Source organism: Rhipicephalus microplus, chromosome 5, assembly GCF_043290135.1.
Source record: "Rhipicephalus microplus isolate Deutch F79 chromosome 5, USDA_Rmic, whole genome shotgun sequence".
Taxonomy (NCBI): Eukaryota; Metazoa; Arthropoda; class Arachnida; order Ixodida; family Ixodidae; genus Rhipicephalus; species Rhipicephalus microplus.
Genome location: NC_134704.1, coordinates 6,723,155 through 6,740,444, shown reverse-complemented (window position 1 = coordinate 6,740,444; position 17,290 = coordinate 6,723,155). Strand labels below are relative to the sequence as shown.

The window sequence follows — 17,290 nt, the reverse complement described above, 5'->3', positions numbered from 1 at the left end:
TCGGCTAAGCAGCCAGCCAGTCTGTTTATTTTTGCCTTGAGCAAAGCGTTACGAGATGGATCGACGTGCTTTTGTGAGTGCATCGCATAGGGGGCTTACCGGGCACAACCTCAGTTCTTTTGAAACGACGCAGTGAGACGGTGCGAATGCCATACGTAACATTCGCTAGCGTATTCCTCCAGGGTCAAGCAACGCTTGTATGTATAACTTGCTGAGCACTACATGTGTAATGAGCGTATGGTTATAAAAGCCTAGCCGCATCTTGCATGTTCACCGTTACATGGCGCATACGGACGTGTGCCGCACGTGAGTGGTACGCCACAGTGATGTTCGTCATGCCCTCGTACGCCGGCTTGTACCAAGAAGGCGAGCAGCGGCTAAATAGATGCCCGTGCTGACCGTAACCTGTCAGCGGCACGAGTAGAGGCGAACTTTGCTCTCGCACGTGTCGCACGTCACGTAGCAGCACCAGTGGAAGCGGCATCGGCAGCGCTGCAGTCGCCGCAGCGTGCGCGTCTCGAATCCTCGGCCGCAGCAGATGCGGCCGCACGACGTCGGCTCGGCGCACGGCCGTCCCTGGCTGCCGGGCACGCCGGGCTCCGGGCGGCAGAAGTCCGGCGACGGCCGCACGTGCACCAGGTCCGAGGGCCGCGCGCGAGGGTCTCCCGGCCGCCGCAGCCGCACCGAACGCCGGTAGCGGCTGCGCAGAAGGCGCCCCACCGACGCCAGCGGCGACAGCGTGCGCCAGCACGACCGCAGGCCGCACGAGCCCGACACGCCGTGGCTGCATGCGGTGCAAGGACATCCGATATAGAGCAGATCATCGCATCTAGGCCCGGAAATGCACAAAACTCAAGAGTGATTTTCCGCGTTATTTGTGGCAGCAGACATTACGTCGTCTAGTTTGGCATCGTAATTTTCCGCCAGCAAGATATATGGGGAGCGGTGAAACAGAGATTGTAATAAAACATACCTCGATTGAGTTTCGTGCATCCTAGCGAGGTGTGTAAGCACCAGTCGACGCCAAGCAATCAACTGACGTTTCGGTACAATTGAGCACACGCAGTGCGGCAACAGTGGCTTGTGAGTAAAAAAAAATCCCGCGGCGTGAACACGAATCGACGGGTGCCCATGTCAGAGCCTGCGCGTTTAGTCGACAGCGACCGGTATTCGTCCATCTGCGAGAGCTAATCGAAACAGGCGACGACGGCCGCTGCGACGACTTTTGCACTGAGAAGTGCTCCTTGGACTGTTTAAAAAGAAACTCGGTGCGCACTCACCGAAGCATGCCTTCCTCAAGAACGGATATTCATTGGCCATGGTTTTGTCACGTAACACTCCTGCAAATGTTATTAACGATGTGATTATTGCATATGTGTATTTTTATTGTATACCAATTATCAAGTGCCAGAAATCTTGTTGACCCCAAGACTCTTTTTGAATGAAGAACTAGGCGAACGAAAAACGCTATGCAAGGGAGGCACCCAAGGGAGGTCGGAACAGACTCCGCGCGACTGCAAAGCACTTCGCGAGACTTGGTGGCTGAAAACAAAAGAACACTCACCATGATTCCATCGATACTTCTAAACGCGGGTAGTGCACCAATAATGTTCTAAATTCTCAAGGACCTAAGTGAAAATTAATGAGGTTGGGCACTTACATATTTCCACTTCTATGTAGGGGCTTCACTTTTGCTGTTACCCAGTCATCCGGAACTTGACCGCAAAGATTTAGAAAAAAAAATAATTTCTAGATACGTTAACACCACAAAGCGCGTTCAGTGCCGAGCTATAAATAGTTAGCTCTCGTCCTGTGTGTGTTGTTTTCGTGCGTCATTTGTGCGTGAGCAGCGCGCTGCACGTTTCGATCCGTTCTCAGCGTTACATTCCAAGTTGCTGCTATCGCATTCATTGCTTCGCCCTTGCGGCGAAACTGTGAAAATCCTGCTCCAGGCACGCACTACTAACGCGCCGGCCACGGGCACTTGTTGCACCATAGCCACGAGGCGCTGCTGTCTGCTCAACGTTGCACGCCTGCTGTCCCAAACTGAAACGTGGGGAGGGCCCAATCATCTATACAGAGAGCACACCTGCTAACAAAACATTGGCTTCTGCAGGCTCGTGTTCACGTATACTTGCTTTTATAAAAGCAAGTTTCTGGAAGGGACATTGAAAAACAGGTACAGGCTGGTGTCCGGGAGGCTCGGAGGCAAACAAGAGTGCGAATGCCCTTCCTGGAGGGCTCGCGAACATTCCCCGAACATTCCAGGAGGAGGACAACGAACCATTCTTGATAGTGACGCCTGCGTGAAATTATTGCTCACCAGCGAAGCACGAGACAAAAATGCAGCCCCCCACCTCCCCTCCACCCACATATCATTAGAATGGGAGGACGCCGTATCCCTTTACCTAGATTTTAACGTGGGGTCTGTCCAAACTAACAAAAATCAAATGAAAATTTTGCAACTCTGCGCGTGCCCGCCTGTCCTTGGTGTCGCTCAATGACATTTCGTGGAGATGCCGAAACCAAATTCAAATTTTTCTTTTGGTCAGTGTAATCCGTCTTTCGAGCAATGGAAGGCACAGCTCGGCCGCCAATTCCGACACTGTGGTTGCGCTCTGGGGTCATCATCATGACAGGCGGCAATGGCCAACCAAGCACTGGACTTGTTTTGTTAATGGGGATTACCTGAGTTTGATAATCGTTGTGTACATAAATAGGTGAGGCTCCATGATGTAGGAATGCAGAGCGAGAGTGTTGTTCAGAGGCGGGGGAGCGAACCGGAGGCGCAGCTTGATATTTCAGCTCGAAGTTGACAGAGGAGAAGATAAACACTGGAGGAAGCGGAGAATCCCGAAGCAGCGTGCGACTTGCAGGCGATGGTTGAGCCATCTCTAGATCTTTTCTGTAACAGGACTTGTGATGTGGGCGTCACTTCGGAAAGTATTAAATGATAAAGAGCAGTGGTTCTTGCGCTGCCAACGTTCACGAAGCCATCCTAGGTTGAGCAACCTCCTCCTATCTTTAAAAAAAAAAATGCAGTGTTTACCAAGCTGTACTTGGGGTCTCCCCTCCCTGAACGTGTGTGTGCCACATAGATTGATCTACTGGTTTACTAAAAATCCCGGCAAACACCAATTTCTGCACAAGCGTTATAAACCACAACTACCCGACAAAACCTTGCCTCACGAAATAGCTTTTGGAGACAGAAGTAAATGCCTTAACTTCCCTTTGAAGAGATTAATGCGATAGCGATATCCTGTGCGCACTAAGCGCATACTTTTTATTGTAGGGTGTTAATCGAAAAGTTTAAATTGTGGATTACAGCAATCTACTCGATCAAGTTCAAAGTGTCAGTGACGCTTTCTAATATGATTGCATTCTGCGTAATGGGTAGCATGTTTTAAACTACGAGCAATCATGCGAATGAATGTGTTGAAACTTCATTGCTGTGCACCCACTATGTAGTTTTGAGGAAATGGGCGCAGTAACGTGTCGGTCTTTTGTAACGTGTCAACAGTTTTAAACTACCAAGTCGTTATGATATTCCCAAGTTCTGACGATCGATCGCTTGTACCACGCAATGCTACAGCGATAACACATGTTGTACTGCGAAGCCTGTATCCAGGACGCGTGCAAATCACTGCATTTGCAAGCACAGCAAGTGACAATATTTTCAAGAGGAGCTGCGTGGTGAAACACCTGCTTGCCGCGCAAACATCTCTGAGTTGGAAATATTTCTTATTTTTTCACCTGTATAGATTTTTCGCTCACAACCAGCGACGCCATGATTTGTGTGAAAACGAGCTCGTTCAAGCTGTGGCATACCAGCGGCAACGCAGGCGCACTCTGGAGGCCAGCGCGATCCTCCCAGCCCGCAGGTTGTGCAGGTTGGCCGCCTGCCGCAGGGGCTCGCTGCTCCTCGAGGAACGCTCGGCTGCTCGGCCCAGCTGGCGTGACACGCGCAGGCCCGCCTGGGAAAAAAGAAGTTGCGACGTTTATTAGCTAGACCTGGCACAGGCAGTGTGCGCACACTCACAATGACACACGGTGGCGATGAGAACAGATAGACAAACGTATAATGATAATGCATAGGCCATGAAGAAGTACACAACCAATGTTCACACTAAACACCCCCCTCCCCCGTGGGAGCGGACATCCTGGCCCCCGTAAGTCAAAGTGACGAGGAACTTAGAAGTGTGGCAGCTTGGGCTAGTTGGTATGACATAACGATACGTATACCGTGAGAACAGAACGACGACACAGAGACAAGTGTCCTTCGTGTCCTTCTTGTCTCTGTGTAGTCGTTCTGTTCTCGCGCTATAACTATCGTCATAACCAGGAACGTCGCGTGAAGAGTTTTATACGAGAAACGTGGACTGACTCGGTGCTGCGGTAGCGGTGGTCTGTTGAGACGACAAGTGGTGTCACACCATAATTAACTGTCCAAGTCTGTTCCAAAACTATGTATGCCCCAATGAAGCGTGGCTGAAACTTGTCACAGAGACCAGGGTGGCAGATAGGGGTCAATAGCAGCATCTAGTCACGAGGTCGGAAAAATAGAACGCGATGGCATGCGTCATAAATGATCTTCCGCTCTTGTTGTCTCGCTTCAGTGTTTATGCGAGACTGGGACAGTCAGCAAATGTGCTCTTCGCCGGATGAATTAACATCGCTGTTAAAGGAGGATCGTCGAAATAGTAGGGAGAGACGTCCGCGAACGAGGTATACACAGAACGGCGAGTAGCCAGTTGTGCGCTGTAGGCTAACGGGGGGCATTCCAGTGCCTCGTTGGACGGCTATCCTGTGAGCAAGAGTACAAAGAAATCTCTCGGTCATTGTTCTGAACTGTCGGCCGTTACTCTGAACGAGACAGAATTCACTTCGATGGGAGGCTAGGTCATGAGGGTGGACATGAAGAGGTTGGGCTGGTGACTTGCAGGATGCGCAGTATCATTTTTTGGGGAGGAGGGGGGGGGGCACGCGGGCCCTTTGGGGCCCAGGATAGCTAGTAACGAGGAAAACAACCAGGGGGACTCTTTGGCAGGTGGTATAGCCAGATGAGATCCCAAAGTGACACCAATATCTAAGACACGTAGAGTCCGGGGAAGAAATCGACGTAGGCACTAGGGCAGAGCAAATTTAGACCTATAGGGTATATTAACATGCAGGTTGACAGGAATAGGCTGAAGTGGGAAGAGATAGAAGAACAGCTAAGGGAAGAGAGACCGATGGTATATGGTTTCGTAGAAATTGTAGAAATACATCTTAGGGACATGGAACAACCGCCTAACAATCCGGACAATGCTTGGGAATATTGTAATAGAACAGAAGGCAGCAGAAAGGGGGGTGGTATTGGTCATTCATTCATAAAAGTAGACTGGAAAAGGGTCAAGCAGGCATGCATGGAACATTTATGGCTAAAAGAGAAAGTGGCAGGGTAAATGACGCTCCTGGGTTTTGCATACTTGTGAACAGGGGCAAAAGCCAGAGAGGAAAACCAACAAAAAAATGCAACGCATATAAAATGGCATTGACGAACTAGGAGAAGAGCGCGAGGTAATTATATTAGGAGATATGAATGCGCACATAGAAGATATGATTGCATATACTGACCCAACAGGCAGAATGCTAATGGATATTTGTGAAAGGCATGATCTAATCATTTCCAACAGCACCGATAAATGTGAAGGGCAGATAGGTGGGAAGACTGCAGTCGACGATAGATTACGCAATAATGTCACATAGGATGTACGATCGGCTAACGGTGATGAACATATATGAATATGGGCCCAGAAGCTTAAGTAGTGATCACAAACGTATCAAGCTGAGTTTTGGAAGAGAAATGAAATTGGAAAGGTGACATTACGAGCAAGCACACGGTAATAATTATTCTGAAAGGCAAATAGAAATAGCAACTAAAGATATTGAGAAAATAATCACCGAGGATACTAAAACAGAGTGGACGTACCCAAATCTAACTTGATTGTTTGAGTTATAACTTGCTAAGGTACGGGTCAAATGAACCAGGAAAAGCAGACACAAAGCCAAGAGCGGGAGGGATAAGGAAGTTAAGACAGTCATAGTAAGATGTCAGGAAGCCTCCAGCGAACACAGGTATGCTAAACAGAGGGGTGAACCGGAAGAGGATGTCGAAAGAAAATGGGATAACTTTTCGAGCTGCATAAGGGAAGCGTCCGATTCGATCAGTGACAAGATTAGGAGAAAGGGGGCCCAATGGATGGCGGAAGTAAACAAAAAGGATAGAAAGGCAGCCACAAAGTTTTGCAACCATCTCAATTCTCTGAGTAAAGACAAGCATGAAACAGAGGTTTGTAACTATAGTTCAAGGAGTCGGACTAGAAAGGGATGAGGCAATGAAATATTTAAAAACAATGATGACAGAAAAATTTAAACACCAAAAAAACGCTGCGTGCACCATGCCTGATGAGGATGGACCAATTACCTCAGTGGCTCCACTGGGATTATGAGAGTGGGAAAGGGCTTAGAAAAGTGTTCCTAATAGCACATCAACAGGCCCTGACGGCATCCCAATCATGCTAATAAAGGAACTAAGACCAAGCTCTAAGCAAACATTAAGAGAGGCAGTGAGCAAAGAAATAATGAATGGTGAAGCTCCCAACGGGTGGAAACTAAGCAGGATTGGCATGATCTTTAAAGGAAAGGGGGATAAAGCTGATATAAACAACTACCATCCTATAACAGTGGCATCAGTAGTTTACAGGCTGGTGATGCAGATAGTAAAAGAAATACTACAGACATAGGTTGGAAAATGAGGGGGTGCTGGGATAACGACAAAATGGGTTCCGTAAACGAAGGAGGTTGGAGGACAATCTATTTTCATTGATTCAGTATATTGAAATAGTGGAAAAAGATCACAGGCCCCTGTGGCTGGCATTTCTAGATATCAAGGTAGCTTTCGATAGTGTGATTCAAGAAGACTTGTGGGGAATACTGAACACACTAGATGTGGAAGATCGAATAACTAATCGTCTAAAGGATATCTATAAAAGTAACAAGGTCGATACCAGATGGGAAGAATGGGTATCTGAACCTATAGCAATACAACGCGGGTTTCGACAGGGATGTCCCTTGTCGCCTTTGTTATTTATGCTGTATCTCCAAGGACTAGAAGCCAAATTATAGGGTAGTCGACTCGGCTTCAGCTTCTCTTTTGCCAAGCAAGGAAAACACAATGAACAGTCATTACCAGCATTGATGTATGCAGATGATATAGTATTAATAACCGACAACAAGGAAGATCTGCAAGGATTGATAGACATCTGTGGTAATGAGAGGGATAGGTTAAATTTGAAGTTCAGTGGGGAAAAGTCGGCAATCATGATTTTCAATGATAACAAAGGCAGTGAGCATAAGATACAGTAAGTCACGCCAGAAATAGCCGATGAATACAAATACTTGAGCGTATCGATAAATAACGGGGCTGAGTATCTAAGGAAGCACGAATGATACGTAATGACTAAGGGCACCAGGAATGCAGCTGCAATGAAAAATACGGCACTGTGGAACTACAATAGGTATGACGTTGCGAGAGGGATATCGAAAGGTGTAATGGTCCCGAGTTAGACGTTCGGCAATGCGGTCTTGTGCATGAAATAAGTTCAAGCAAGATTGGAAATTAAATGACGTGGAATAGGTAGACTTTCTTTGGGAGCACACGGGAATAGCCCAAATCAGGGGGGTACGGGGTGACATGGGATGGACATAGTTTGAGTGCAAGGAAGCTAGCAGCAAGATGGAATTTGAGGAGCGATTGAGAAAAATGGACGAGGAGCGTTGGGATAAGAAAGTTTTCAGTTACTTGTAAATGATGAATGTCGCTACTAAATGGAGGAAACAAACTCGAAAACTGTCAAGCAAGTATTTAGGAAACAGCAGAATACCAAGCCAAAAGAAAACGTCGGTTAAGAAGAAGGTGAAGGAAACAGGGAGGGACATATGTGGAAGATGGGAATGCTTACGAAATCACCACTGGAGACTTACCGAACTTTTAAGCAGGAAATTGCAAAGGAAAAAATCTACGATGATTCTCGGGGTAGTTCTCTGCTCTTCGAGGCTAGAACGGGAGTATCGCGGACCAAGACGTACCGAGCAAAATACGAATGCACAGACACGATATGTAGTGCATGTGTAGAGGAGGAGGAAACAGCTGTGGTTTAGGGACAGTGAAGGCAAAACAGACTTTAAACGGGCAGAAATAACCAAGCGGAGGCTAACTGATTGGTGGCTACAATCGAGGCGCGAGTGAAAGTGAATCCTTAAACACACAGTGATAGCACTTGACTTTATGGCTATGTGGTGTGAACCCCCACCCGGTCTAAAGGGCACAGCCGGATACATCCATCCATCCATCCATTGGCCGCCATTCTAGTAAAAGCCGGTCACTTGGTACCCCGCTCCTGCCTTCTGCCCGCGCTGTAATCTGATCGCCCTGCCCTTGCAGCGTCACCTCTGACTTGCTCCGAAGGTTTAAAACGAGTGTAAAAGCGTATTCACGGTATGAATCTTATCAGAAGCAAGAGCGATTCATTGACAACATTTGCAGGTCCAAGCAAGTCAAACCGACGTCTTTGAGCGAGTGCTATGTGCATGCCGATGGTGAACAGCCGCCATTCTATGACATTAAAAGTGATGTGCCCACGTGAATTTCACCGGTAAAACGCGCGTTTTCTGCGGCATTTGTGCCTTCCTGGAGCTGTCGGCAAACCGCCACCACGCTTTCCCGTGCGTTTGTATATAGCGTTCGAATTTCTATTACTTGAATGTCAAGTTTGTCACGCAGCTCTAAATGTATGAGGAGGTCAGTGTGAATAGACTAAACTTACGTGTGATCATTTCGATGTGGAGTGTTCCGTTTCATAAGAGTTTCACTTTTGCTGACGTTTTCATCGCATGTTAACAAGGTTGTATCGTGAGTTCAATTACACCTATTTTCTCCAGGTCATTTGAAAGTATAAAAATGCACACAAAAAAGCATTTTATGTCCACTTCGACCATGCATGTTTCCTGCTGTGCATGTTATATTTTCAGATTAATATCCATGCCTGGTCACGCAGCGTGTTCTCTGATTCAAATGTCGATTTGGTTGTTTTGACCACTGACTTGGTATTCGTCATAATATACAATATTCACTAGGATCAAGCATGTTTTTAATTACGCTGAGGTTAGCCCCTGTACCCACGTCTAATTTCGCGAAACTATCGAAAATTTTATATCTGCTTTGGTTCTTTGTTCAACTCGTTTTTATGGCGGCAGCTGTATATCCCTCGCGGCTTGAGCGCATGCAAGGGCGTAAAATATTTTACGTGCCAAAACCATCATATCATTAGGAGGCACGCTGTGGTATGAGACTTCAGATTGATTCCGGCCCCCTGAGTTTTTTTTTAATGTGCACCTAAATATACAGGCGCGACGACAACAGACAGAGGGTATACATACACCAAGGGTCACTTCTGTTTACATTGGGCGTCGTACCACCATACACGTCAAATATGCAACACCAACACGACCTGTCTTTCATTCTTGCACCAAAATCTGAGCGCATTGTTGCCGTGTTTTGCTCCCGTGGAAATGCAGCTGGCGTATGCGAGAATCGAACTCATGTCTTCGATCCTACCATCGCAACCCCTCATCATGCTAACTTATCGGTGAGTGATGCTTGCAAGGCCTACGTTAAACGCTCAGCGCGAACCCACCGCATAAATTTGTTTACACTGAGTGGCGACGAGAGGTCGACAGCCATCAGCTAGATAAAACACTTGCAGGGCTCACAGGATGGTATTTTAACAGTGGTGTATTAAGCTAGCAAGCTCCGCCGCTTTCGCACTACCAATGGTTGTCTCGGAAAGCCAGAGCCCAATTACGTAATATACAGCGGTTACTTGCTGCAGTTTCGGTTTGCTAACGTGCTTTCTTTTAATATGAGTCCGGCCATCGCATGTCCTTCAGTCAATAGTTCGTAGTACTGTGCACGACAAAAATCTTTCAAAGTAACGAGACCGCGGAATATCGGCGAACTGCCATAATCCACTCTTGACGCCTTTGCTTCTCGCACTGCTTGCATTGGAAATGGCAGGACTTGATGGGCTGTTTTCAGGTGTTTGTCATGTTTAAACTTTTGTAGCAGCTAACAAAGCAGCAGCAGTGCATGCCGGCTTTTCAGGATGACGAAGGAGCGGCGCCCATAGAGTGCAAAATGCGAGATAAGCGGCCCAAGGAACACGTTTTCCGTGCGCGCAATGGGAAAACCCAGCAAGCGCGGCCCGTCGGAGCGACCGGTGCTTTGCCCTCTTTCCGCTAGGGCGGCCAATGGCGCTGCGCAAACTTGAGCCTGTCTTCCTTATGTCACTAGCGCTATCTCGGCAGGCATCATCAAATGGCATTTACCTGCTGTGCCCTTCTAGGCGCTGCGCTTCGTGTTGAGTTGACAAGCTGCACCACAGAACACCTACATACACCTACGAAAACCGGTTCTCTGCCTGAAGCTACGATATCACAATGCTCATAGACTATCGCGCCATCTAGCGGAATTCAGGAGCGTCCTCTCAAGGATTATCAGTAGGCAGACGCTCCCTTGTTCGGCGGTGCTAGCCGCAGTGTTAACGCGTTAGAAAAAAACGAAAAGCACTTTGTATGTTTCGTGAATTAGTGAATATACCGGACCAATACTGACACGATAAATCTTATTCGTTCTTGCGAAACGCGAACTTTTCGTGAAAAAACGTGGCAACTTACGCTTTCGATTATAGCCCGCAGAGTACACATACCAGCTTCGCGAGATTTTCTGCAGCCACTTTGGATAGTTAAGTGTTATCGTCTGACCATTCAAGTTAAAACTTGACCTGTTTTACGTGCGTATAGCATTATAGTCAGTTCTTTTGTAGTGCATGAATCTCATAACAATCGTTGTGCGCGAAAAGTAGCGCAGGCTCGCGATTTGCGTTTCTAAACCATGGCCTACGCTGTGCCGCTTGTTTTTTACGTAACTTTTTCTGTAACAATAGTAACAATTTAGTATTTACCATCAACCACTCTTCCACCTATTCAGAAAAGCTTTTTAGTTTGATTTGCGACAAGGCAACGCAGGGAACGCGCTGCCTCAGGGCAAGGCGTTCGAAACGCATTTGGGCTGCCTTGAATGTTTCGATTGTAGTCCAGATCCAAAGTGAAGGTGAGAAAAAAATGCTCATGCGTGAAACAGCAAATGACTTCACACCCTTATCAAACAGAGTTTTCTATGTTGCTGCAAGATAAAAACTGTGTGTATTAAAAAAAAACTTTCATGCACCGGTGGCGTCGGGATATCGTTACCGAACGACGCTTGACTAAAACTGAAAACGTGCGTGTCGCTCCGGTAACGTTCAGCGGAACGGGGAACGGAGCGCAAAATAGGTCAGCTAAAAGTCCCTGTTGGTCGGCAGATAGGGAAAGTGAGTCGGAAAGAAAGAAGCTAAGCTTTGTCATCGGAACGAAACCAAGAGGAGGCAGCGAGCCAAGCGGACACGGATGAAGAACGAGCCTCGAGAAGCGTAATCGTACAGAGCTGAATGATAAGACTAATCGCACCTCTCGCAGCCAGGCGTAACTGAATTAACCAATGGTTTTTGTTACTAATCGCACCTCTCGCAGCCAGGCGTAACTGAATTAACCAATGGTTTTTGTTTTTAAGGGGCGAGGCTCCTTGAGCCAAGGGTCGTGCGTCCGCGATTTATGTCGTCGTAGCAGGGAGCCACCTCCTCCACGGCCGGAGGAGCGGCACACGCGCACTCTTTTGAATTGAGGAGGAGGACCCAGCCACGTTAATTATAAATAAAAATATCGCTGTTTCTCATGAAATAACCTACAGAGACGAGTATCGGTTACTTAATTTCTAATAAAATTTGCCTTGAATTTGATGCTTACTAAAAATGCGGCGATGGCGTAATGGTTAGAGGAAATACGGCGATGGCGAAGTGGTTAGAGCAACCGCCTCGCATGCAAAAGGCCCGTGGTTCAAATCCCGGTGCCGCGCAGTTCCCAACCGGATTTTTAAAAAAAATCCGCGTGGAGATGGAACTGCATTAAGAGGCCTGGGGCGCGGCCTCACCGGTTACCACCGCGGGTAACGCACTCCCTCACCAGAGAAGGATTGGCCACCCTGGTACAGTCTCTCGCCACTACCTCCCACATGCATACGTCATTTGACTCACGGCCCTCAGTCCCCAGCAGCTACGAAGCAACTGACCACGGCGGCGCTCAGATCTGCAACGCAGCAGAGGGTGCTAACAATCTCTGGATCCGGACAGGCCGCCATTGAAACCTGAACTTGGCAACGTTTAATGCTAGAACCTTATCTAGTGAGGTAAGCCTAGCTGTGCTATTCGAAGAGCTAGAGGGTGTTAAATGAGATATAATAGAGCTCAGTGAGTTTAGGAGGACAGATGAGGCCTATACGGTGCTACAGAATGGGCACGTCCTTTGCTATCGGGGCTTGACTGACAGAAGAGAACTGGGAGTGGGGTTCCTAATTCACAGAAACATAGCTGGCAACATAGAGAAATACTATAGCATTAATGAAAGGGTGGTAGGTCTTGTAATTAAACTGAATAAGAGATACAAGATGAAGGTAGTACAGGCTTACGCGCCTACATCCAGCCATGATGACGCTTCAGTTGAAAGCTTCTATGAAGACGTGGAATCGACAATGAGTAAGGTAAAAACACAGTATATTATATTGATGGGATACTTTAATGCAAAAGTATGGAAGAAGCAGGCTGGAGACCAGGCAGTAGGAGATTATGGCAGCGGTACTAGAAACGCCAGAGGAGAGCTACTAGTAGAATTCGCAGAACGCAATAATTTACGGATCTTGAATACCTTCTACCGAAAACGAGGAAACCGCAAGTGGACATGGAGGAGCCCTAATGGCGAAAATAAGAACGAAGAAGACTTTATAATCAGTGCACACACACGCATCGTGCAGGATGTGTAAGTGGTTGGCAAGGTAAGATGCAGTGACCATAGAATGGCACGGTCTCGAATTCGCCTAGACTTGAAGAAGGAACGACAGAAACTGATACACAAGAAGCCAATCAATGAGCTAGCACTGAGAACGAAAGTAGAGGAATTCAGAGTCTCGCTTCAGAACAGGTACTCAGCTCTTAGTAAGGAAACCAACCTTAGCATAGATAAAATGAATGATAATCTGACGAGTATCATTACGGAGTGTGCAGTGAAAGTTGGAGGCAGGGTAGTTAGACAGGACACCGGCAAGCTTTCCCAGGAAATGAAAAATCTCCTTAAGAAGCGTCAAATCATGAAAGTCTCAAGTACAACAGACAAAATAGAACTGGCAGAGCTTTCGAAGTTGATTAATAGGCGTAAGGTGTGCGATGTAAGAAGGTATAATATGGAGAGAATTGAACACGCTCTGAAAAACGGAGGAAGCGTCAAAGCAGTGAAGAGGATACTTGGGATAGGCAAAAATCGGATGTATGCACTAAGGGACAAGAAGGCAAAATAACTACCACTATGGATAGGATAGTTAAAATAGCGGAGGAGTTTTACAGAGATCTGTACAGTAGCTGGGACAACCGCGACCTTAATACTATAAGAACTAGCAGTAACCCAGATGACACACCACCAGTAATAAGAGAAGAAGTCATAAATGCTATGGAGAGCATAAAAAGAGGCAAAGCTGCTGGTGAGGATCAGGTAACATCAGATCTGCTGAAAGGTGGAGGACGGAGTGTGTTAGAAAAACTAGCCACCCTGTTTACGAGGTGTCTCCTGACGGGAAGAGTACCAGAGTCTTGGAAGAATGCTAACATCATTTTAATACATAAGAAAGTAGATGACAAGAACTTGAAGAATTGCCGGCCGATCAGCTTGCTCTCTGTAGTACACAAGCTATTTACAAAGGTAATTGCTAACAGAGTAAAGAAAACATTAGAATTCAATCAACCAAAGCAACAAGCAGGATTTCGAACAGGCTACTCAACAATCCACCACAGTCATACTATCAATCAGGTAAAAGAGAAATGCTCAGAATATAACCTACCACTATACATAGCCTTCATAGATTACGAGAAGGCGTTTGATTCAGTAGAAATATCAACCGTCATGCAGAAACTGCGCAATCAGGGCGTCGATGAAGTATATATAAACATCCTGGAAGAAATCTACAGGGGATCAACTGCTACCATAGTGCTTCATAAAGAAAGCAACAGACTACCAATCAAGAAGGGTGTAAGGCAGGGGGACACAACCTCCTCATTGCTATTTACCGCGTGCTTACAGGAGATTTTCAGAAGCTTAGAATGGGAACAGTTAGGGATAAGAGTTAATGGAGAGTACCTTAGTAACCTGCGCTTCGCCGATGACATTGCATTACTGAGTAACTCAGGGGACGAATTGCAACTCATGATTACGGAGTTAGACAAGGAGAGCAGAAAGGTAGGTCTTAATATTAATCTGCAGAAAATGAAAGTAATGTACAACAATCTCGGAAGAGAGCAGCACTTCGAGATAGGTAAAAGTACACTAGAAGTTGTAAAAAACTAAGTCTATTGAGGACAGGTAATAACCGTGTAGTCGAACCACGATGTTGAAGTAACTGAAAGAGTAAGAATGGGGTGAAACACATTTATCAAGCACTCTCAAATCATGACTGGTAGATTGCCACTATCCCTCAAGAGGAAGGTATATAACAGCTGCAGCTTGCTGGTACTTAGCTACGGAGCAGAAACATGGGGACTTACAAAGAGGGTTCAGCTTAAATTGAGGACGACGCCGCAAGCAATGGAAAGAAAAATGGTAGGCGTAACCTTAAGAGACAAGAAGAGAGCAGAATAGATTAGGGGACAAACGGGAGTTAAGGATATCATAGTTGAAATCAGGAAGAGAAAATGGACATGGGCTGGGCATGTAGCGCGTAGACAGGATAACTGCTGGTCATTCAGGCTAACTAACTGGGTTCCCAGAGAAGGCAAGGGAGTAAGGGGAGACAGAACGTTAAGTGGGCAGATGAGATTAAGAAGTTTGCGGGTATAAATTGGCAGCAGCAAGCACAGGACCAGGTTAACTGGCGGAACATTGGAGAGGCCTTTGTCCTGCAGTGGACGTAGTCAGGCTGATGTTGATGATGATGAAAAAAAAAACTAGAAACAGAAGGACGCACTTTGAGCACTATCTGACCAGAAAAGGTTGCCACGTTAAACTCACTGGGCGTAACCTCCTTGGTTTTGGCAAGATTTAGCGAGGTTGGACCACAGTGCCATGAACTAGTGGCGGTGAAATGTGGGATCTAGACACGATGCGCAGGCCGTAAGAGAGTGCGCACGTGCCGCTCCTCTACTCAGGCCGTACGACCTCTCGTTTAGTCCTTGGAATGTCCACTGGATGGCGGTATTTCTATATGGTGAATATATGATGAAGAGATGCGAGATGTCAGTACTTGAAGTGTTCACTAGATGTACGGACGGACATACATATGCACGGACGGACGGACGGAGGCGTGAACCGACTGATGGATGCTCTGCCCCACTCATAATCATGCACTCCGTGGATATGCTGTCATTTTCTTTTCTTTTTTGCTTCCGTGCTTCCGGTACCTGATCTGTGGAGTCTAGATAAGTCTGATGCGTGATACCGAGTCGTTTCAAACGAAAAGCGTGAACTGAGCAGTCGAAGTGGGTTTATACCGCAGCCACACGGTCACTTTTGATCACGATCGAGCCCGATACGGATCGAATTTCTTGACCACGATTGGTTTTATTCACGCAAGCTTCGGGGGGTTTAGATTTTGGATCCCATTGCAATTTGTGAGTAACACCGGTGTAACTTTGCTCAGCAAAATTATCAACTTACAGCCGCATTCAATAAGGGTGCTGTGCCTCATGCCAGCGTAATCACACTGGTAAGCCTACAACTGTACGCCGCACATGGCTAGAGAAGCTTGACTCCACAGCAGGGGCATAGCCGCGAGCATGGTGTGCCTCCGCCTGGCTACATTCCTGCCCCACAGTCGTGCACCGATGAATACCTAAACTTAAAAAACGTGGTTTATTTTCGCCAAGTATTTTAAATGCAAATGGTTCACAAAAATAAACCTATAGTTGTGACTTCACGCTGTTTCTGTCTTGCGCCACGTCTTTCAAGTAACGATGCATCATCTGGCCCAACATAGCGTACCTGGACGTCGTCGGAGCAGCCGCCCCAGCGCCAGGCACCATGCGAGGCGGCGGGTGCGGTTGACCCGCAGGCACACTCCTTCAGCTGGCCCGTGGCACAGGCGCGGGCCACCGTGTGTGCCACACCAGCGCTATGCAGAGCGTAGAGGAACGCCGTCTCGGGGCTTCCTGCGTGCAAGGTTTGCCATTTGTCAACAGCCGAACACAGGGCAGTGCATCGGGCGGCACTCTCTTCTTCGGATTAACAGTATAATCTCGGTTTGAGCTTTCTTTTGCTTTCGCAGAATGTCTAGACATCAGTATGAACAAACCGGTCCGCAAAGTGGTATTGCTGCGACAAGTTTCAAGTTCCGTGGGCTATTTCCTACCTGGCTGCCTTCTTTCTTTCTGCTTGCCCAGCAACAAGATTTCAACATGGAGCAACTTGTCTGTAAAGAAATATTGCTGCAACAAATTTTGTGAAACCTTCGGGTCAACGGGGACACCTCAAGGGGTGACGATCTCCCCAACGTTTTTCAATGTTTACATGATCAACCTGTGGAGGGTCTTGAACAAGATACTAGACATTGAGCACACGAGTCTACGTGGACGGCAGGGGATAGAAGGGTCGAGAGCGCTCATCGATGTGACTGAGTGCTATCTTATTCCCACCGGCATATACGGTGCTCGCCCACTCATTCTGAGCTCTTACTCTATGAAAGAGGCCCAGAGGTGGTCCTCCTCACCGGTCCTGGAAGCCACATTAGGTTACTCACCGGTAGCGGCTGATTCCAAGAATCCTTGTAGGTTACTCACCCCTCTCAAGTTTATTTCAAGAATCCTTATAGCATGCACCGTGGAATCAGTGAGAAGACTCTGATCTGGATTATCCACGAATTTGTGCAACGCCACCTCGCTTATTCGGCCGCGCCACTGGCTCTTGTCCAAGTGCAACAAGATCAATACCCTAATCCGAAGTCTTCTAGTTGTCCCTTGGCATTCCCGTGTGAACGCACACGGAAGACCTGCTCAAGCTGGGAATGCACAACACATTCGAAGAAATTTTTGAAGCCCAAGACAGTTTGTCAGATGCTGGTACG

At 47.2% G+C, this 17,290-nt stretch overlaps 1 protein-coding gene across 1 annotated transcript in view; it reads right to left on the bottom strand.

Moving 5' to 3' along the window:
* Nucleotides 1–280: 280 nt before the first annotated feature.
* Nucleotides 281–17,290, bottom strand: part of LOC119174034 (protein Wnt-16-like) — a 32,985-nt gene continuing 15,975 nt past the window's right edge. Inside the window, exons 3-5 of the mRNA XM_037424812.2 lie at nucleotides 16,213–16,379; nucleotides 3,829–3,974; nucleotides 281–784 (exon numbers count right to left, since the gene is read on the bottom strand). Of these exons, the coding sequence (XP_037280709.2) occupies nucleotides 409–784; nucleotides 3,829–3,974; nucleotides 16,213–16,379 (689 nt within the window). The 3' untranslated portion in view covers nucleotides 281–408. The remainder of the gene's footprint in view (nucleotides 785–3,828; nucleotides 3,975–16,212; nucleotides 16,380–17,290) is intronic.